The sequence below is a fragment of the Phyllobates terribilis genome, unplaced genomic scaffold (genome assembly GCF_046119375.1).
Source record: "Phyllobates terribilis strain yellow unplaced genomic scaffold, ASM4611937v1 Scaffold_11__3_contigs__length_659146591, whole genome shotgun sequence".
NCBI lineage: Eukaryota > Metazoa > Chordata > Amphibia > Anura > Dendrobatidae > Phyllobates > Phyllobates terribilis.
This window is the reverse complement of record NW_027362771.1, coordinates 540,807,392-540,830,032: the sequence shown is the minus strand read 5'-3', so window position 1 is coordinate 540,830,032 and position 22,641 is coordinate 540,807,392. Positions and strand designations below refer to the sequence as shown.

Below are 22,641 nucleotides of genomic sequence, written 5' to 3'. Positions count from 1 at the left end.
ACTCTATAACTTATCACATATGCAAATATAGTTCACTTAATATGTAATGCCATCCACTGAGCTACAGACATGTTTTGAAACCTCATGGCTTTATCCAATTGCTTTACCTGTTTATCTGAATGTATCTCCAGCAGACAACCAACAGGGGATTGTCCAGGAAGATGTGAAAACTTTCAAAAAGAATTTTGGTGAGTTCTTCTAAAGATTCTTAGCAAATCAAGGTCCTACATTTTCTTGCTATAGTTTTCATTTTTAACCCCCATCATCCAAGTGTTTTGGTCAAAAATGACCATACCCTTTTTAGCAATTTTTTGCACATTGTGGTTTAATGACCCTAAATTTCATTTTTTTTGTTGTACATGCTGTTTTAATATTTTTTTTCCAGATTTTTGTTATTTTATTAGGGTTTATTTGAACAAAAAGTAAATTTTTACATAATGCAGTATGTGCCCTATGTGGGTAAGAAAAACTCTATGGCGACATTAATACAAAACTGTAAAAAAATAGAAAAAAGCACTTTATAGGGTAACAACTCATGTATGTGTATAGGGAAGTTAATAATATCTGGTGTAGGACTGACTTTCACCTTCGATTATTGTGTCTAGGACACAACACCTCCAGGCAGATGTAAGTGCATCCTGAAGAAGGGGTTGATCCGACCTCAAAATGTGTCGACGGTTAACAATAAAAGTAGAGATATCCATCTGCTATATGTTTCAGCCATTTATTTCCACTGGGAGAAATGTGGTGTTCTAGACCCACTTTTCCATGATTATTGTAAATCTACGGGGATAGTGATTCTTAATATTTTTTGGCTTGCATTTTTTACCATTTAATTTTATAGCATCCATTGGAAATTCATTTATAGTACAAAATAGCCATCTGCTGTTAACTACCATTGACTAATGTTTTAGTTAGTCCCAGCAGCACCTCCCAGTTGTGGGCTACTAGCGATTACGTGATCACTAGACACTATACAGACAGCATCATTGACAGTGCCTCTATTCACTACACTATGTGCTATGTAGGCAGGAAATGGGAAGACAGAAATGGTTATAAACTGCTTCTGTCTACTCGCAATGATCCATGGCTATTTCTGACACCTGAGAACCTAACCTGCCAAATTGCAGGATTTGGTGCTCCTCATAATGTGGGATTAAAGCCCAGAATCAACTAATTTACATACTTAGTGGTTATACGTATCCTGATCTAGTGTTCGGTAACTAGGTATTGCACACTATTAGGCTAAGGTGGTTTATTATCCAATTTTTCACATACATTCAGTTAAATTCAATATTTTGAATTTTTTTCTAAATAGTTTATCTTTTTCGATATAGAAAACAGATGCAAATCCATCTGTTGACCACTTTTTCAAAGACCTGATTCACACATCCGTGTTTCACAGTCCAAGTATGGATCAAGCTGCATGGACCAGCAACGGGTCTTCTGAACTTGTCAGCCTCATATACTGTATCAAGTTGTCGAGTTTGGGTCAGGAGACCTGCAGCTGGTCTGTGCATCATAGATGTGTAAATCCGAACTAATTTAGTGATTTACTTTTATAGCTTGGTTACCATGGCTGAACTACAAATCAAAATTGTAACCATATTATGATTTCTATCAGATCATTGGCCTATTGCAGTTTTTTGATTAAAAAAAAAAAGAAAAGGAAAGAATTGAAATGGTTGAGATTGCCCTCTTCAGCCAACATTTTTGTAATTGCAGTGGTCATGTTCAGCTTGTGATGTTCCTGCTATTAAATGTTTTGATTACAAAACACAATTGTTCTTTATTACAGAAAATGTAAAAGAAAACTTCTTCCAAGATTTCAAACATATTAACAAAACAATGGGTAAGTGATATAAAAATGACACTCCACAGATTTAATGTGTATATCAATTTGTTGCTAATCCTTTAAACATGGGTACAGGCTAGACCGCTCAAGTAAAGGGGTCGCTAGAGTTTATTTCATTATGGGATGATTAACAATATATCAGACCTTATAATGATGTCATCTCCTTTATATATTATGAAAAAAAAGGCTATGGTGAAATTTTATATAGACAAAAAATGAAATGGTGGCAGCCATACAGTGTCCATTTTAGGATATGATCAGATATCAAAATCAAACATCAGAATGATGTCAGTTTAAGGCTAAATACCCTGTCTGACAAGTGATTCTGACAAGTGATCTTGACAAATGATTCTGACAAGTGATCCTGACAAGTGATTTTGACAAATGATTCTGACAAGTGATCCTGACAAGTGATTTTGAAAAATGATTCTGACAAGTGATCCTGACAAGTGATTTTGACAAATGATTCTGACAAGTGATTCTGACAAGTGATTTTGACAAATGATTCTGACAAGTGATCCTGACAAGTGATTTTGACAAGTGATTTTGACGAGTGATTCTGACAAGTGATTTTGACAAGTGATTTTGACAAGTGATTCTGATGAGTGATTTTGATGAGTGATTCTGACAAGTGATTTTGACGAGTGATTCTGACGAGTGATTTTGATGAGTGATTGTGACGAGTGATTTTGACAAGTGATTCTGACGAGTGATTTTGATGAGTGATTTTGACAAGTGATTTTGACAAATGATCTGACAAGTGATCCTGACAAGTGATTTCGACGAGTGATTCTGACGAGTGATCCTGACGAGTGATTTTGACGAGTGATTTTGACGAGTGATTCTGACGAGTGATTTTGACGAGTGATTTTGATGAGTGATTCTGATGAGTGACTTTGACGAGTGACTTTGACAAGTGACTTTTCCAACTATAATAACAAAAAAAAAGTAACTGTTCGCTGATGGGACTTGAACCCAAAATTCTGTGTCCCAAAGCCAGAGCACTAACCACTAAGCTATAAGCTCAGTTGTTAAAACCCAGGAGTTCTATTTGCTTATATGATTTTCAGTGCAAACTTGTCTATAACTTATTGGGACTTATGCACAGACTGCAAGCAAGCCAAATTCAAATGATGTTTGATTTTGATGTGTGAGTCTGATGTGTGACTTTCTTCAAACATCAGAATCACAATGACTTTTAGTCACCCTGAGTATTTTCATGATTAATGTCATAAGACAAGAAAAGCTGCCAGCTACTATCACTTGACTGGATAACATAATGGTAAGGCATCAGGCTCTGGAACTACAGTGTTAGAGTTCAAATCCTGATAGGAATAAGATTTTTTTTTTTTAATTATGCCTATTTAGCACACAAACTACAGGGGTGTTTTACTTTTAATATCTGATACTCTGATTGTCATCCTGATGTGTTAAGAGTTTCAGATACGCTGTCTATTTGCATGGTAAATTACATAGCCAAAGTAAATTGGGAGTTTGCAGCCAGTACTTGGGTGGATGGAAATGAAAATTTACAATAAAGACATTTTATCATTAGACCCCTTTAAGAAATTATGCAAATATAAAGTCACTTGGAAATAGATATGTAGTAAATTAGTGCCCCCCAATTTACTTTGGCTATGTAATTTACCATGCAAATAGACAGCGTGTAGCCTGCACCCCTGATATGTACCCCCACATATAGCCTGCCACCCCCATATGTACCTCCACATATAGCCTGCACTCCCCATATGTATCCCCACATGTAGCCTGCACCTCCATATGTACCCGCCACATGTAGCCTGCATCCCCATATATACCCCCACAGATAGCCTGCACCCCATATACCCCTGTTCCCTAATTATCTGTCACCAGTGCCCCTTCTGCTGTTTTCAGCCTGGGAAAACATCTCACTTTCAATCTGAAGCATGGCTCCACCCATAAGAGTCACATGGGCATGACATCATCACAGTCCTTCACCTCTATGATTCTTCTTCTTCCAGTCGGTGCAGGGAACTGATCGGTGCTACTCTGCCCATGCACACACACCCTCCTCCCCCAAATAAAGATGGTGGTTTTTATACCTAGTCCAGCGGAGGTGAAGAGAAGGGGGAGCCTAGTAGTAAATATGGCCTTGAGTGTAAGTATAAAGCCCGAAGATTTAAGTAATTCTAACTTTTCTTTAATTTGGGATTAGAAAGATCAAAGGGAGGGGAGAATGGATATATGCACAGTGCACACACAAATATCAGAGTCTAAATTATAGAGATTATAGGTAAGTATGAAACAAAACGTCACAAGTATATATGCCTATATTGTAAGTATGCATAGAAATGGCGGACCATGATGCAATTAGATCAAAACAAAGAAACCAAGAGCAACGCAGAAAAAAAATGATAATAGATGGCGTGAGGAAAATAGGTATATACTTTATTGTTCAAACAAATTGCTGTGCAGTGGAAATGCAACACGATAAAAAGGAGGCACACATCCAAACACAGAACAAAGATACAGAAAGGTCATAAAAGTGCTAGTACAATTATATGAATGTATACAGAAGGATATAATATGTGGATGACAGCAGATACTACCACGTGATTCGCCCAATCCAACTCACGTTTCGGTGTTACCTTCGTCAGGGGGTGGGTGGCAACCCTCTTCCCTTCTTGCCTCCCATGTAGCCTGTAATAATATAAATACATCTTTAATAATATCTTTGTTTTTCCATAAGCAGTTCTGGAGCAATTTTTTGTCTTCAGTGGGTTACTCTATATCATTTATCATTTCTTACCATCTCCCATTCAGAGATTTTGTGCAGATCTTGTCCCACTGGATGGATGTCAGTTGGTCTTTTCTGCTATTATTTGCCAACGGATAAGTTATCCTGGGATGAAGCTAGAGATAACTGCATCCAAAAAAGGTCAACTCTTCTGATTTCTAAAAACAAGGAAGAAATGGTAAGAACTTTCCGAATGATGAAATCACATTAATTCTCTGACATAACAGAATACATTTTTACCCTGGCCTGTTCCCGTCCTGGATTCTTTCATGTCCATCTTTTAATTGATGTTCTCCTCCAGTCCTGATGTGTAGACATTAAAATATCAATAAACTGAATCCATCAGCAGGTTTTTGCTATCTCATCTAAGATCAGCATAATGTAGGCAAAGAGAAGCTGAATCCAACAATGTATCACTTAGATTACTGGGTGCAATCGTTTTGACACAATCAGAGTTTTTAGATTAAGCAATGCAGCAGAGCAGAAAAGCTGCCCCCTTCCACACCAGGCTCTGTACATACAGTGTCTATAGACAGTGAGCTGCTTATCACATGAGGGGGTGTGTTGTCTGGATAATGATGATCACCAGGTGATTAAACCTTCATTGTAAGTAAACAACACCACACAGCCTGACATGTGACATATAGCTGAAATCTGTGTTTTAACCCCTACCTCATGTTGTCCTCAGATTACACAGCAAAAACCTGCTGATGAGACAAGACAGCTCCAGCTCCAGTGGTAACAGGCACTTGTGCAGATGAAACGAAGGGCCAATACACCTATACTCACTGTGCTGGGTGGTGCCAGAGATGGGACATCAATCATGTGACTCTTAGGCAGGAGCGGATGTACCATTGGTGGAATGTGTGCCACCACACAGGGGCCCACTTTCATCTCAAAAGGAGCAAGCAGCTTCTGCCACAGACACATTAATGGACTTCAAAGGGCCCATATACTGTTCTTGCAAAGGGGTTCCTATTCTATATGTGTCCATCCTTGCTTTTAGAAGTTGTTGCACCGCCCCCACGACATTCTATAGGTAATTTGAATGTACCGGAATTGTTTTCAAGGTTTTATTTCTACATTTTGCTGCATCGGCCAAAATATGCAAGGGCATTGTTACAACTAAAGAAAAGCGTTGGTTGTGGTTTGAGGGGTGGTCTAAAAATGAGCTAAAGCTTTACTTTAAATACTGAACTTGAGGCTAAAACAGAAAATAATACATTTGTGGGATCCTGTAAGCAGCAGATACAGACACCCTGCATTTTATAATTTAACTCTAGATAGTTTATAGATCTTTTCAAGTTTTTTTTTTAACCCCTTTCTGACGTTTGACCTAATAGTACGTCATGGTGACCTGGGCCGATTGGACCATGGACGTACTATTAGGTCATATGGCGATCACGCCCGCACACAAGCGGTACGAGGCGATCGCCGCCGTGTGTCAGCTGATTTTCACAGCTGACACCCGGTACTATGTGCAGGGAGCGGTCCTGCACCGCTCCTTGCACATTAGCCCCCTCAATGCTGCGATCGAAGTCGCGAGGGTCACGGTTAAGGCAGCGTAACATAAAGTCAGCCATGCGTGCCAGACTGGTAACGGGCAAGACTTCCGTGTCCTCACCAAGATGACGACTGACCATGCTGTCCTCCTCCTCCTCCCCCCTGTCCTCAGGCCACCCACACTGAACCGATACTATGACAGTTGTACAGGTACTACCGTCTACAGCGCATGATACAAGCTCCTGTTCTTCCTCCTCCTCCTCCTCCTCTCCCTCATTGTCCCCCAATGTACGTTGGGATGAGATGAGGCTGGGCTGTGTGTAATCGACCACTACGGCTTCTTGATCCATCTCATCATACTCTGGCTGCAATGCCTCCTCTTTAATTCTCTGCAGAGCGTGTTGCAAAAGACAGACAAGTGGAATGCTGACGCTAATGATGGCGTCATCGCCACTCACCATCTTGGTGGACTCCTCAAAGTTTGTCAAGATGGTACATTTGTCAGACATTCAGGTCCACTCCTGAGGTCTTATGTGTGGAGTCTGACCTGAATATCGACGGCCTTGTTGCAGCTGGTAGTCCACAACTGCTCTCTTCTGCTCACAAATCCTTTGCAACATGTGGAGGGTAGAGTTCCAACGTGTGGGGACATCACACACCAGTCGGTGTGACGGAAGCTGCAAACGCTGCTGCAACACAGCAAGGGCGGCGGAAGCTGTAGCTGACTTGCGAAAATGAGCTGACAGGCGGTGTACTTTGACGAGCAGATCTGGCAACTCAGGATACGATTTAAGAAACTGCTGAACCACGAGGTTAAGCACATGAGCCAGGCATGGTACTGTGTGATCTTGCCTCGCCTCAGAGCCGCCACCAGGTTACGGCCATTGTCACACACGACCATGCCTGGATGTAGGTTCAGCGGTGTCAGCCACAGATCTGCCTGCTCTTTCACAGCTGTCCACAACTCACAAGCATTGTGAGGTTTCTCACCTAAGCTTATGAGTTTCAGCACAGCCTGTTGCCGCTTGGCGGAGGCAGTACTGCAGTGCTTCCAGCTTGTAACTGATGTGGTGATATCTGAAATGGAGGCTGAACATAAGGAGGAGGATGATGCGCAGGAGCTGTAGACTGTGGGGGCAACTCTGACTGACATAGGGCCCGCAATCATCGGTGTGGGGAGGATGTGTTCCGTCCCAAGGTCCGACTGGGTCCCGGCTTCCACTATGTTTACCCAGTGTGCCGTCAGGGAGATGTACCGTCCCTGGCCACAAGCACTTGTCCACGTGTCCGTTGTCAGGTGGACTCTCCTAGTAACTGCGTTGTTCAGGGCACGGCAGATGTTTTGGGACACGTGCTTGTGTAGTGCGGGGATGGCACACCGGGCAAAATAGTGTCGGTTGGGGACCGAGTACCGAAGGACGGCCACCACCTTAAGGTTGCGGAAGGATTCCGTCTCCACCAGCCTAAAAGGAAGCATTTGTGAAATGTGCGAATTTAGGACTGTAGCCTGTGGGGCGTTAGCTGCAAATTTCCGCTTTCATTCAAAGGTCTGGGATATGGACAATTGAACGCAGCGGTGGGACGTGGCTGTGGACGTTGATGCTGTTTCTTGAGAAACTGCCATAGCAAGTGAAGATTGAGAGGAGGGGGCTTCTTTGCATGCAGTTTGGACAGGGGATTGCCTTGCACACACAACAGGGGGTTCTATTGCACGCACAGCAGCGGAAGAAGCAGTGGTGACACCCGCTGACACGGGTCGTGGACCCTGGTGTTCGCCCCACAAAGTCGGGTGCTTTGCTGCCATGTGCCTGATCATGCTGGTGGTGGTCAGGCTGGTAGTTTTGTCACCCCTGCTGATTCTGGCATGGCAGGTGGTACAAATGGCCTTTATGGAGTTATCAGCAGAGTCTTTAAAAAAAATTCCAGACTCTGGAAGACCTACAGGTTGTACTGGCATCGTACCTCGTGTTGGTGTAACGGGGAACTGTTGCCTGCCTTCTGTGTGCGGCCACAACACTGCTTATTCCTGCCTGTTGGGGTACTCTGCCTCCCTCACCCTGTGTGCTGCTGGCCTCGCTCTGCATGTCTTCCTGCCATGTTGGGTAAGTTACTAGATCATCCACGACCTCCTCCTCTTCCACTTGCGCACCATGATCCTCCTCCTCACTTCCTGGCAATTGTGTCTCGTCATCGTCCACCTCTTGTGACAAATTGCCAGCGTCGACTTCCTGTGGCTGTGGCTATTCAAATATTTGGGCATCGCTACATGGGATCTCCTCTTCCACCACTTCAAGCGGAGCCGGCGAGGGGCACAAATATGGAAATGGACAAGTGAACAGCTCTTCAGAGTGTCCAAGTGTGGGATCAGTTGCTGTCTGACGACACTCGCCATGGTGGGAGGTAGGAGCATCAGGGTGAGGAGGAGTATGCGGTCGAGACTCACGGCAACTCAAACTTGACCGTGTGGAAGACAGACCGGAGGTGGTGGTGCCCAGGTAACTGGAAGTATTATCTGCTATCCAATTAATAACCTGTTCACACTGATCAGTTCGCAATACTGGTGTTGTTCTGTGCTTCCCTAGTAATTCGGTCAAGAAGTGGGAGCGAGAAGATGTGGCTGCTGGTTGTGGCTCATTTTCACCTTGGCCACGGCCCCATCCTCTACACACACCATCACCAGAACGTGCAGTTCCACGTCCCTTGCCACTAGCCTTGCCCATTGTAAAGGAAGTAAAATAGCTTACACTCGCACTATCAACGTAAAAAGGGTTTTAAAAAAAATAGATTAGAACCATGGAAGAGGAAAACCACAGTTCTATTTCTCTGGCCTACACCCGACTCTTTTAAACAATATGAACAATCAGGGAGAAACTATTACTGTTTATCTTTACGGAAAAAATACCAAAAGCTGGATAATAGAGATTTTTTACTGTGGGACGGCAAAACCACAGTTATAATTTACTGGTGTATACCAGACTCTTTTAAAAAGATATATTGGTGTCTGAACAATCAGGAGACACTATTACTGTTTTTCTTTACGGCAAAAAATGCCAAAATCAGGATAATACAGAGATTTGAACCGTGGAACTGCAAAACCACAGTTCTATTTCTCGGGCCTACACCAGACTATTTTCAACAGATATATTTGTGTCTGAACAATCAGGGAGAGACTATTACAGTTTTTTTTTATGGCAAAAAATGGCAAAAGCAGGATAATAGAGATTTTTTACCGTGGAACAGCAAAACCACAGTTATAATTTACTGGTGTATACCAGACTTTTTTAAATATATATATTTGCGGCTGAACAGTGAGCGACACACTCAAACTGTTTTATTTTTAGATACAAATGGCCCAAAAGTGGATAATACAGAGGTTTGAACCGTGGAACTGAAAAACCACACTTCTGTTTCTCTGGCCTACACCAGACTATTTTCAACAGATATATTTGTGTCTGAACAATCAGGGAGACACTATTACAGTTTTTTTTTTAAGGCAAAAAATGCCAAAAGCAGGATAATAGAAATTTTTTACCGTGGAACAGCAAAACCACAGTTATAATTTACTGGTGTATATCAGACTTTTTTAAATATATATATTTGCGGCTGAACAGTGAGCGACACACTCAAACTGTTTTTTTTTTAGATGCAAATGGCCCAAAAGTGGATAATACAGAGGTTTGAACTGTGGAACTGCAAAACCACACTTCTGTTTCTCTGGCCTACACCAGACTATTTTCAACAGATATATTTGTGTCTGAACAATCAGGGAGACACTATTACAGTTTTTTTTTACGGCAAAAATGCCAAAAGCAGGATAATAGAGATTTTTTACCGTGGAACAGCAAAACCACAGTTATAATTTACTGGTGCATACCAGAATTTTTTAAATATATATATTTGCGGCTGAACAGTGAGCGACACACTCAAACTGTTTTTTTTGTAGATACAAATGGCCCAAAAGTCGATAATACAGAACCGTGGAACTGCAAAACCACACTTCTGTTTCTCTGGCCTACACCAGACTATTTTCAACAGATATATTTGTGTCTGAACTGTCACAGACACACTTTTTTTTTGGGGGGGGGGACACCAAAAGGTTAATAAGACGGGTATTTGTACAGTGTGAAGGAGGAAAAAAAGAAGAGGATTTAGATGAAAAAAAAGGATTTTTCCTGGCCCCCGAGACCTGGAGCTAAGTCCAGCAATTTCAGCAACAGGAGCACACAGGACTGTAATGCAGCGTTTGCTGGTATAACCACTGCGTCTCCTATACAGCCTTCCTGCTTGCCTGATATCTGGGATGGATATTGTTTGTTCTGGCAGCCTTTACAGACCCTACACTAACTATTTCGCAGTATATATCTCTTCCTAAATCAGCAGCGCTGTCCCTACACTCTGATCCCAGACGTCTGTGTCCAAGATGGCGGCGCCCGGTTTTAAGTACTCGAAGTGACGCTGTGCGGCCTGCAATCAATGTAATGCCCACAACCAACATGGCTGCGGCATTACAGTGACTGGCTGGCAATCCCTGCATGTTCATTGGCTCTGTAAAGAGCGCCAAACATGCAGTGCGGAGACCCGAGCTCCTGCCCGTGTAACCCGGAAATGCTCGGTGCTTGCCGAACATCCCGTGTAGCGTGATGCTCGGGCGAGTACCGAGCAGTGTCGAGAATGTTCGCTCAACACTAGTCAGCAGGATTGTGCTATGTAAACTACATACACTGTCAGGTGGGCGCCATTACACTGATTAAAATGATACTTTGGTTGAAATCCATTCTGTGGTTCTTTTTTAAACTTTATTTTCATTTTTTGGGGTGGTCTGTGGGTGGGGTTTATGTGGTGTTCTGCTTACATACAGTGGTGGCCAAAAGTATTGGCACCCCTGCAATTCTGTCATATAATACTCAGTTTCTTCCTGAAAATGATTGCAATCACAAATTCTTTGGTATTATTATCTTCATTTAATTTGCTTGCAAGGAGAAAACACAAAAGAGAATGAAGCAAAAATCAAATCTTTGATCATTTCACACAAAACTCCAAAAATGGGCCAAACAAAAGTATTGGCACCCTCAGCCTAATACTTGGTTGCACAACCTTTAGCCAAAATAACTGCGAACAACCGCTTCCGGTAACCATCAATGAGTTTCTTACAATGCTCTGCTGGAATTGTAGACCATTCTTCTTTGGCAAACTGCTCCAGGTCCCTGATATTTGAAGGGTGCCTTCTCCAAACTGCCATTTTGAGATCTCTCCACAGGTGTTCTATGAGATTCAGGTCTGGACTCATTGCTGGTCACCTTAGAAGTCTCCAGTGCTTTCTCTCAAACCATTTTATAGTGCTTTTGGAAGTGTGTTTTTGGTCATTGTCCTGCTGGAAGACCCATGACCTCTGAGGGAGACCCAGCTTTCTCACACTGGGCCCTACATTATGCTGCAAAATTTGTTGGTAGTCTTCAGACTTCATAATGCCATGCACACGGTCAAGCAGTCCAGTGCCAGAGGCAGCAAAGCAACCCCAAAACATCAGGGAACCTCCGCCATGTTTGACTGTAGGGACTGTGTTATTTTCTTTGAATGCCTCTTTTTTTTTCCTGTACACTCTATGTTGATACTTTTTGCCAAAAAGCAATACTTTTGTCTCATCTGACCAGAGAACATTCTTCCAAAACGTTTTAGGCTTTCTCAGGTAAGTTTTGGCAAACTCCAGCCTGGCTTTTTTATGTCTCGGGTAAGAAGTGGGGTCTTCCTGGGTATCCTACCATACAGTCCCTTTTCATTCAGACGCCGACGGATAGTACGGGTTGACACTGTTGTACCCTCGGACTGCAGGGCAGCTTGAACTTGTTTGGATGTTAGTCGAGGTTCTTTATCCACCATCCGCACAATCTTGCGTTGAAATCTCTCGTCAATTTTTCTTTTCCGTCCACATCTAGGGAGGTTAGCCACAGTGCCATGGGCTTTAAACTTCTTGATGACACTGCGCACGGAAGACACAGGAACATTCAGGTCTTTGGAGATGGACTTGTAGCCTTGAGATTGCTCATGCTTCCTCACAATTTGGTTTCTCAAGTCCTCAGACAGTTCATTGGTCTTCTTTCTTCTTTCTTTTCTCCATGCTCAATGTAGTACACACAAGGACACAGGACAGAGGTTGAGTCAACTTTAATCCATGTTAACTGGCTGTAAGTGTGATTTAGTTATTGCCAACACCTGTTAGGTGCCACAGGTAAGTTACAGGTGCTGTTAATTACACGAATTAGAGAAGCATCACATGATTTTTCAAATAGTGCCAATACTTTTGTCCACCCCCTTTTTTAGGTTTGGTGTGGAATTGTATCCAATTTGGCTTTAGGACAATTCTTTTTGTGTTTTTTCATTGAAGACAAATTAAATGAAGATAATAATACCAAAGAATTTGTGATTGCAATCATTTTCAGGAAGAAACTGAGTATTATCTGACAGAATTGCAGGGGTGCCAATACTTTTGGCCACCACTGTATGTATCTGCATTCACTTTTAACAGGTCACTGATTCTTCAGTGACATGCCTCCTATTTTCCATAATGAATATACTATGTGGGGTTCAGAAGGAAAAGTTACATGCAGCAAAATGGCGTCGCCTCCCACGCATGCACAGTAGCAGCTATCGCTTGCCGATAGATGCTACTGCGCACGTGCAGCGGCCCTTTTGCTGGAACTAAAAAATTTTTTTTTTAGCTCCAGCAAAATGGCCATGACGCGTTTGCAGTGGCATCTATCGGCAAGCATTGGATGCTACTACTCCGCAAGCCCCGCAGTCATTTTGCTGGAGCCAAATTTTTTTTTTGCTCCAGAAAAATGGCCACGACCATTTTTTGATGTATTAGATTTGAAGAAGTTGAGATCATCATTTGCAGGCTTATGTTATTACAGGATGCTTTGAAATTTTTGCTTGAAAAAGATCGGTACTGGATTGGATTGAGGCGTGATACAGATCCTAAAAAATGGAGATGGTTGGATGGATCAATGTTGTCCTTCAGGTAAAAAAAAAATTCTACTTTATTCTTCAGAGGCAATAATGCTAGGTTAGTGTGATAAAGAAAAACATCACTGAGAAAAAGCTCCCATACTTTCCCATACCAGTATACAAATTGCCTCTTTAGAGAGGAAGAGGACTTGAACTCTCCACCTATTGGAAGTAGCATCCTAAAAGTCATTATTGAGCCTTTAACGAGCCTTGCCACATGACTTAGGATAAAACCAAACCAGAATCTCAATTTGCAGACCCAGTATTCCGGGGTGTTGCCCCTCATCAGCGCAATGTATGAGATCTGATTTGACTGTACGAGAGGCTTCTGACTGGGTTCTAAGGGGTAACGTTTTTCCTTCTCTGAGGGGGCAATTTTCATATTTAATTTCCCAGAGGCGCATTGCATGGCTTATAAGCTTCCTTACACTGGCATGCTAGGGTTGTCACTCTCCATAAGGAAAAACTTTACCCTTAGATTCCAATATCAAGTCACGCTACTAATGCACTACAGGATGCGGCAGGCCACCATGATAAAGGCAGAGGCGGCAATGGTGCAAAATACTGATGAGACAACCACTCACTCATCTATCATCCATGGGGAGTGGTTGCTTAGTATTATAAATACACAAGACTTGTATAAGTGTGATTTGTGCCCAACACAAAGATGCGTGTAGTGCACCTTGCCAGCTTACAGCCTATGGGTGACGTGGTTTGTGAGCGTGCGTATTTTAGTCAAATAATACCTCATGTAGTTTTTCATCTTTGCAGCCAGGCCGTGCAATATGGATGAGGGAAAATAGGATATTTTTCCTTGTGGGGTGCACTTATTTATACCTGACTGCAATTGTGCAGCCAAGTTCTGGTTCATGCTGCTCGTGATTTGGCCAGCATGAATCAGTGGACAAGTTACCTTTAAATGTGTCAAAGATATATTTTTGGTGACTGGCTGAAGCTGTTACATTCAAGCCACAAGCAATTTGTGCATTGTAATGTGCCTTCCTTTACAAAGGGAGGGCAGTCCAATATTTACACAGTCCATGTCCACAGTTCTTAAATTAAGACACTACCTCTTTAAGAGTAAAACTTTAAGGTCACGTTCACACGTTCAGTATTTGGTCAGTATTTTACATCAGTATTTGTAAGCCAAAACCAGGAGTGGGTGATAAATACAGAAGTGGGGACGTGTTTCTATTATACTTTTCCTCTGATTGTTCCACTCCTGGTTTTGGCTTACAAATACTGATGTAAAATACTGACCAAATACTGAACGTATGAATGTGGCCTAAAGGGGTTGCCTACTACCTGGACCATTTCAATCACTATGTTCCCCACTTATAAAATAATATCAGCTATACTCACCTACGGTGCGGTCACCTTTTCAGCGGTGTCAAAATACTGACTCTCCCAGGGCTTTGTCATGTCACACAATCCCTGCAGGCAGCAGCTCTCGCGAGCCCCGTGAGAGTTAGTACCGATACTATTGGGATGAAGATCGCATCGAAGGCGAACATAAATGTTATTAATTCATAAGAAGGGAACATAGTGCTTGAGAGGGGATCATCTAAGTAGTGGGCAACCCCTGTAACTTTGGTCCACAGCACACAGTTTAAGCGCTCGTTCAAACGAGCATATTATACAGACTTGTGCTGTCCGTGTTCATCATGGACTGCACACACACCCATTGTAGTCAATGTTGGTCTGCGTGGAAAAAACTATACCATGTTCTACTTTGGTTTAATTTACAGACTAGATTAGTGCATTAGTGAAAATGGCAGGTAGTTTCTGCATTTGTCCAAACTGCGGACGAGCACACAGGGGTACACATAGAGCCAGTCACATACTCAATTTTTGGATGAGATTGGCCAGAGTTTTAGTACTCCCGTCTGTTCCCATGATGTACGTGAAGTCCATGGCTCTCCTGGCTAGAACTCAACAGTCTCAAAAGCATATAAGAGACTGTCAAGTTGCTGCTTCAGCGTTTTTACATTTTTTAGTCATATGTTTCTATGGTTACTGCAGTATAATTATCAGCTTTTCATAAGTTTTTAAACTTTTATTGGCAAATACATCAAGTTTATGCAAAGAATTCTGCAATTTGCCCCGGTATGCTGGATATCAATATTCTGGACTACATCCTGATTGATGGCAACTAGAAATGAGTGGATATTTTGAAATTCAAATTTGCCGGTTTTTCCGAATTTTTCCAATATTAAAGGTCTAAAAATTATTCCTTTTGGGTAAGGGCAAATACATGTATTGCTATTGTTTATAAACAGGTCTTACAAATGGAAGAAGCCATGGCATTTTCACATTGTTGGCCACATCAATTATCTTGATTTGGAGAGCATAAAGAACTTTGCACTTTGCTAAATGAAGAAGAGATAGCTTTTTCATAAGCCTTCCAAAAATTATCCCTTTAATTAGGGAAACAAAACAGGTGTACTTTATTATTTTGAATGTGAAGAAGTAATGGCCTCTTAACTAGAAGTGGAAAAAATTATTCCTTTTTTGGGATCCGCAACTGGTTTGCTAATCACAAAATGATTGGGCTTATATTGGCAATAAGCCAATTAGGACTCACTTTCAGAAGCTAAAAAAAAATCCCCTATTTGGCTTTAAATGTGAGAGTCTAAAAGAGTGGCAATGCAATAATATTCACTTTGCTTCATGTTAATACACGTGTCTTCCCATAAGCATTGCAGCATACAGCTTTCCATGCCTGCCAGCACAACTGAGGGCCCCGTTGTTTCATTGTCGTAACCCCATTGTGATGGTTAGTTGTCATGGCCAGAGTTTTAGTCATCATTATAAATTTGACTGTTTGCTTCATTCCCTACCTACACCAAGTCTATGTCCTCCTTCACTTCCACTTACTGCTTCTCCTCCTCTTCCTCCTGCAAATCCTGAAGCATATGACATGGACCTTGAAGGTCCCCAACAGATTCAGGGCAGCACTGAGCAGGTGGAAATTGGTGTTCTTCCTCCATTCCCTCTTCCATACTAGTACGTTTTTTTTGCAGGATAAATATTGGCGGATTTACATCACTGATTCCACACAAATTTTGACACCTGTTCAAAGGGCTTCAGTAGGCAACACACATCCCTCATTAGTTGACAGCGTTGGATCTCAAAATAACTCACACCTAAAATGCTATGTTACAAAGTTGCTACATGTATGTAACTAGCCATTTAACAAACATGCGGTAACAATGGCAGTGTGATCGTGAGGTGTACGGTTTCTAAAGTGGACAATTTAAACCTGGTATTACAAAAGAGAAAAGAGATGTTTTATATTAAAGGTGAACAAAGAAAAAGGCCACTTGCCTTTACAAAACAAAATGGGACCAGAAAATGTAGGTAGAATTATGTCCCAATTGCAAGCATGTGCAACTGGCCATTGTATTCATGTGACATGTGTACACATCTAATATTAGACTATTAAAGCAATGAAGCGGGCTCAAAAAATCATTTTGAAAAAACACACACGCTTTGGTAGGTAAACACTTGTGTTTAAGGTTCAGAATCAGGGAGATTTCTCTTTTTTAAAAAAAGGAGCATCCCAAAACACAGAGATTGCACTTTCATTTACCAACAGAAACAAGCCTTGAATTCCAAATTTGGATTTAGTTGCAAACTTTGCAATGAAATGTTTAATATTACCCTTGCTTACTGGCACTGTGTAAAAAAAGCAGTTATTAATATGATGCTGCAGCTACAGTATATATCACAGATGTATTAATTCACAGTCACACACTGAGTGGTGCTGATGAGATGGTACAATAGGTCACTGTATATCACGTAAATCTTAGATTTCTATTCACAGACTGAGATTATCACTTCCATTTTCAATCTGGAACATCAGCATTAAAGTAGTATGCCGCAATCACATTAGGTATTTTTCTATCCCTATGCTGTTCACTGTGAGCTCCTATCCCAACACTGTAAAAGCATAAAACTGTCTTCTTTGGCCAGCTCCTATGTGTTATACTGCATGTGAAAGCTGTCCTCAATGGCTATGCTATATCACAAGATTGGATTGCGGTTGGACATTGTGAGGAAGTCCACGCTGCTGCACTTGACGTCATTAGCCCACTGACTGAGTATGCAGGATGTGTGAAATTGTGCTACACATTTTTTGCCAATCCTCGTAAGTCAAATCACAAGATGCAAAATGTCAATGTTTTGTTCCCTGAGCCACTTAGTTATACCTTTTGCCTTGTGACATGCTCATGCTGGAAAAAGCATTGCTCATCACTAAATTACTCCTGGATGGTTGGAAGAAATTGCTCTTGGAGGACATTCTGGTACCATTTTTTATTCATGGCAGTGTTCTTAGGCAAAATTGTGAGTGAGCCCATTTCATGTATGAAAAGCAACTCCATATATATAAAAGCAATCCCTTCACACTGTTTGGGACAGCTGAAAAAATGGGTGTGTGGGGAATAAAAAGTGAGAGCTACCATGAATCCTGTGTCTGTCAACAGTAAAATATTAAAATTTGAGAGTCCTCAGTGGTTGATACCTTTTAATGGCTAACTGAAAAGATGGTAAGTAACACATTGCAAGCTTTGGAGACTACTCAGTATTATCGAAAGCTTGCAACTTGTTACCTTTCAATGGCTAATGCCACGGCCCCCCTATCAGTATTAGTTCAGTATTTGGTCAGTATTTTTTCTCAGGAGTGGGAGCCAAAACCAGGAGTGGGTGATAAATGCAGAATTGGTGCACTTATTTCTATTATACTTTTCAATTATACTTTTTCTATTATACTTGTTACTCACTTGGTTTTGGCTCCCACTCCTGAGAAAAAATACTGACCAAATACTGATAGTGGGGCCGTGGCCTAACTGAAAAGATGGTAGCAAATTGCAAGCTTTCGAGACTACTCAGTAGTCTCGAAAGCTTGCAATTTGTTACTATCTTTTTAGTTAGCCATTAAAACATATCAACCACTAAGGACTCGCAAATTTTAATATTTTTGTATCTACTGACTAACACGGTACAAAGATATACAGTACAGACCAAAAGTTTGGACACACCTTCTCATTTAAAGATTTTTCTGTATTTTTATGACTATGAAAATTGTACATTGTACATGTGGAATTATATACTTAACAAAAAAGTGTGAAACAACAGGATCATTAATAAATATATTAAATAATATAGGGCCCAAGACAGACCCTTGAGGCACCCCGCTACTAACCCTGACACACCCTGAGCTTACTTCATTGATAACCATTCAGTAGGACTATCTGCTGTGTATCCACCAGACTTCTGCACAACACAACTGATGGTCCCAACCCCATTTATAAGGCAAGAAATCCCACTTATTAAACCTGACAGGGCTCACCTGTGAAGTGAAAACCATTTCCGGTGACTACCTCTTGAAGCTCATCAAGAGAATGCCAAGAGTGTGCAAAGCAGTCATCAAAGCAAAAGGTGGCTCCTTTGAAGAACCTAGAATATAAGACATATTTTCAGTTGTTTCACACTTTTTTGTTAAGTATATAATTCCACATGTGGTAATTCATAGTTTTGATGCCTTCAGTGTGAATGTACAATTTTCAGAGTCAAGAAAGTACAGAAAAATCTTTAAATGAAAAGGCGTGTCCAAACTTTTGGTCTGTACTGTATATTTTTCCTGTGTCAACATTAAAGCATCCTGAGACCATTCGTGTGTGGGGTTGCTTTCCTTCAGGGAAGTGGCCTCACTCACAATTTACCAAACACTGTCATGAATAAAGAATTGGACCTAAAAATCCTCCAAGACCAACTTCTCTTAGTGATGAAAAACAACATGTTGGAAAAACAACATGATGGAGACCAGGTCACAAGACAAAAGTGATGACTAAGAGGCTCTGGGAACCAAGAATTGAAATTTTGGGTCCATGGCCAAGAAAGTCCCCAGATCACAATCCCATTGAGAATCTGTGATAATTCCTCAAAAAGTGGGAGGACAATAAAAAACAACAAAAGTGTGATAAACTCCAAGCACTGAATAGACAAGAATGGGTCATCAGTCAGAATTTGGCCCAGAAGCCGATATCCAGCTGCCAGGACGAAGAGCAGAAGTCTTGACAGATAAGAGAAAATGCTGTAAATATTGAGTCTTTCCATGAACTTGATGAATTTGTCAATAAAATTGTAAAAACTTATGAAATGATGATAATTGTACTCCAGTAACCATAGAAACATCCGACTAAAAGATTGAAAGCAGCAAACTTTGGGAAAACCCAAATTTTAGCCACAATTGTACAATCTCATAACTTGTGGTGTAATTTTGAACCTTTTCACCTTGTAGGAGAACAATTCATACAATCACTGATCCTGTAATAACTAACAAGTTGTAATTTATTCTGATTCAAAAAATATATACAATTTTTACAGATTTTTTTGTTCTTTTCTAGCAACTGGAATGAAGGAGAGCCAAATAACATGAATACAGAGGATTGTGTTGAATCTTGGGGAAAATTTAATGATCTAGGCTGCGCCAATAAACTGAAGTATGTTTGTATGAAATAATGCTGTTGCTGAGACTGGTGCTGATACTTCACAAAGACTGACTGTGCTATATCAAACTATTATTAATCTTCTTATCTGTGGTGTGGAAAAAGCTAAACTCCATTTGGAAACAGAAAAAAGAGGAAGGGCGAACGCCATAGGCCACAAGTCATCATTGCCTTTGTGCCTATTTTTTGTCTAGTTTTGTGTGTTTTGCGCCCTTACTTTCTTTGCACCCAATTAATTTTTCTATTTGCACTTTTTTTGAAGTCTATTTTATATGAGCTTGCCTAATTTTTTTTTTGCTTCCTGCTTTGTGGGCAGAGTTTAACGATCCCAAATGTGTTCAGCTGATTCAAAAGTCGCAAAAAGGAGTTCAAGACAGGAAAAAAGACCATTTTTGATTTTGCGTCAAATTCATGAGCACGAGGATCATTTTCGCGCCAAAAACGGCAAAGAACACGACAAGACAAAAAAGAAAAGTGACAAAAACCCTACCAATTTATTGTAGTGCCAAATTTTAATCAGTGATTAGCCCAGTACACGTTAACTCACAATCCACCAAAGAGTGTGATAAAACGTCAACAAGTTGAGACCAAGAAGAGAATGAGATTTATGGAAGACGTACAGTTTACAAAAGTGACATGATGACGAATAAGACTAAATTTGGCTCAAATCATGAAAGAGAATAACTATTAGTCATGAGTGGAATAGATTTTTTACAAAAATCTACATTCACCAAAAGCACCTTTTTATAATTAAGCTTTGGCATGGATTCGGCCAAATAGAGGCCATCAAAATGTTAAAAAATGAAAAAAATCCTAATACTGACCATATCAATCAACTCTCTGCCCCTTCTGTTCCTCACCATCACCCATCCGATCCTAGCCACATATTCATTTCGCTGCTGCTTGCACTCAAATTGCCGGAAGGGTTCTATGCGATAGGTCACGGCGTCATGATGTCATGGAATGAAATGTGACCTTGCGTGTGCATGTGCATAACCCTCCCGAGACTCATCAAAGCTGGAAGTCCCAGCCCATTGAGAGAGGCAATTTCTGAGCGGACTGGTGATGGTGAGGAGCGGAGAGGCTGAAGAGGTAGAAGGATGAAGTGAATATAAGGATTTTTTTTGTTTTTATACAGTTATAATGCTCCGGGGTCTCTCCAGACCCCAAAGCATATTAGGGGACATTAAATTAGTGAAAATAACTTCCCAGAAAAACTACAGGAGAATTCAAATTTTGCCTGATCCGCTCATTTCCAGTAGCTACTTAGCCTCTCATGCAAATTTGTAGGGTGAAGGATTATGTGAAAGTCTTGGTATATGGGATCTTTAGTGATCTGTTCCTAAATCTTTATTTCAAACTTGAAGGAATTATTGAGGATTTTAAACTAAATAGATTTCGTGGAATTTATTATTCCTCCCTTATCTGTAGCTTAAACATGTATTTGAAAGACCACATTCTAGGTTTTACTAATACCTCCAATGGAACCGAAAAGAAATGGCTCAGATGCATTGAGTTAGACCTCACATGAATATGTGATATTTCAGTTTTTCTTTTTTACTAAATTTGCAAAAATTTCTACATTTCTGTTTTTTCAGTCAAAATGGGGTGCAGAGTGTATTAATGAGAAAAAAAAAAAACTTTTTAGAATTTACCAAATGGCTGCAATGAAACAAAGAGTGAAAAATGTAAATGGTCTAAATACTTTCTGTACCCACTGTAGGTCTTAGGTCAGATGCCCACGATGTGTAATAGTGTTTAATCGTGTTCAGTGAAATTGTCCTATATTTAAGAAATAATGGGAAAGAATACTGAATCTTACATGTGTAGCACCCTGAGGATTCGGCTGCTACAGGGGTATTGCACCTCAACCCAGAGGTGTGATATTCCACTCCCGGGTAAGGATGGAGTGTGGAACTGAGCTAGTAGGCTGCATGCACTACACACATCCCATTTCCGGGGAACAGACCGATGGTACTCCCACTAGAGAAATGTGCAGGTACGACAGTGTCTGTTCCTGGCTGGAGTGGGAGGGGGGTGGAACATCCCAGTAGTGTAGGGGCAGATAGGGGGAGCAGCCTGGGTAAAGTTAGGAGCTCATTGGGTGCTGGTCACCTGAGCTCACACATAGAGGGAGTATTTAAGGTGGGAACCATCTTAGATCAGGGTCAGTCTGTGAGACGTCAGTCAGTCAGTTGTCAGTCTGTGAGACGTCAGTCTGTCAGAGTGTAACCTGAGAAGCAGAGCAGAGGAGAAGAGAGAGAGACCCAGAGGCGCAGAGGGGACCCCAAGAGCCCATAAGAGAGCTAATAGGGTGAAGGGTCGGCAACAGGGTACCGGATCCCAAGCTGGCAGAGGCTACAGCACACCTTAGCCAGGAACCGGAGGTCGTGGGCAGGATCTGCCACGATCACCCACTAAATCCACCCGGAAGGCAGACCAAGAATAGGGTCAGGGAGCCCAGAGGAGGCTTGACCAACAAGAGGCCCGAGGGAGCCGGACTTAGGTGGATCCCTGGTGGGAACGGCCAGAAGAAGGGAGAGACAGAAAGGAGCTCAGGACCACACTCCGGAGTTGCCTGGGAGTTGACCGAGTCCAGGACCTGGTGGACGCAGCACGGCTTGGGTGGTCATTGCTGTACACAGTGACCCGAGCAACACCAGTAAGTAAAACCCTGGAACTGCAGTTTATGTCTCTGAGTCTCCTTGCTGCACCTTCACAACCACCATCCTCCACGGCTGACCCCCTGAGGCTATACCCCTCCCGTTGGGGGTTATACTACCTAAGCTGCACACACATCACCAGCCTCAGTGGACCCTGCTGCAGCGGCGGCCTTTTGACCGCAAATCAACGGGTGGCGTAGTCGACACAAAGAACTCTAATAACATCTGTAGGACTGCCACACACTGAGTTTGACACCCTGGGCACGGACCGGGTCACAGCCACTCGGAGACTACAACCCCCATCTGATCCGGCTCCGGGTATCCCTA

At 41.6% G+C, this 22,641-nt stretch overlaps 1 protein-coding gene across 1 annotated transcript in view; it reads left to right on the top strand.

Annotated features, from left to right (window-relative positions):
• LOC141166815 (CD209 antigen-like protein A) overlaps positions 1-22,211 on the top strand; it is an 82,129-nt gene extending 59,918 nt beyond the window's left edge. The window contains exons 3-7 of the mRNA XM_073653884.1: positions 132-188; positions 1,799-1,852; positions 4,658-4,809; positions 13,046-13,152; positions 19,550-22,211. Of these exons, the coding sequence (XP_073509985.1) occupies positions 132-188; positions 1,799-1,852; positions 4,658-4,809; positions 13,046-13,152; positions 19,550-19,664 (485 nt within the window). The 3' untranslated portion in view covers positions 19,665-22,211. The remainder of the gene's footprint in view (positions 1-131; positions 189-1,798; positions 1,853-4,657; positions 4,810-13,045; positions 13,153-19,549) is intronic.
• Positions 22,212-22,641: the final 430 nt, after the last annotated feature.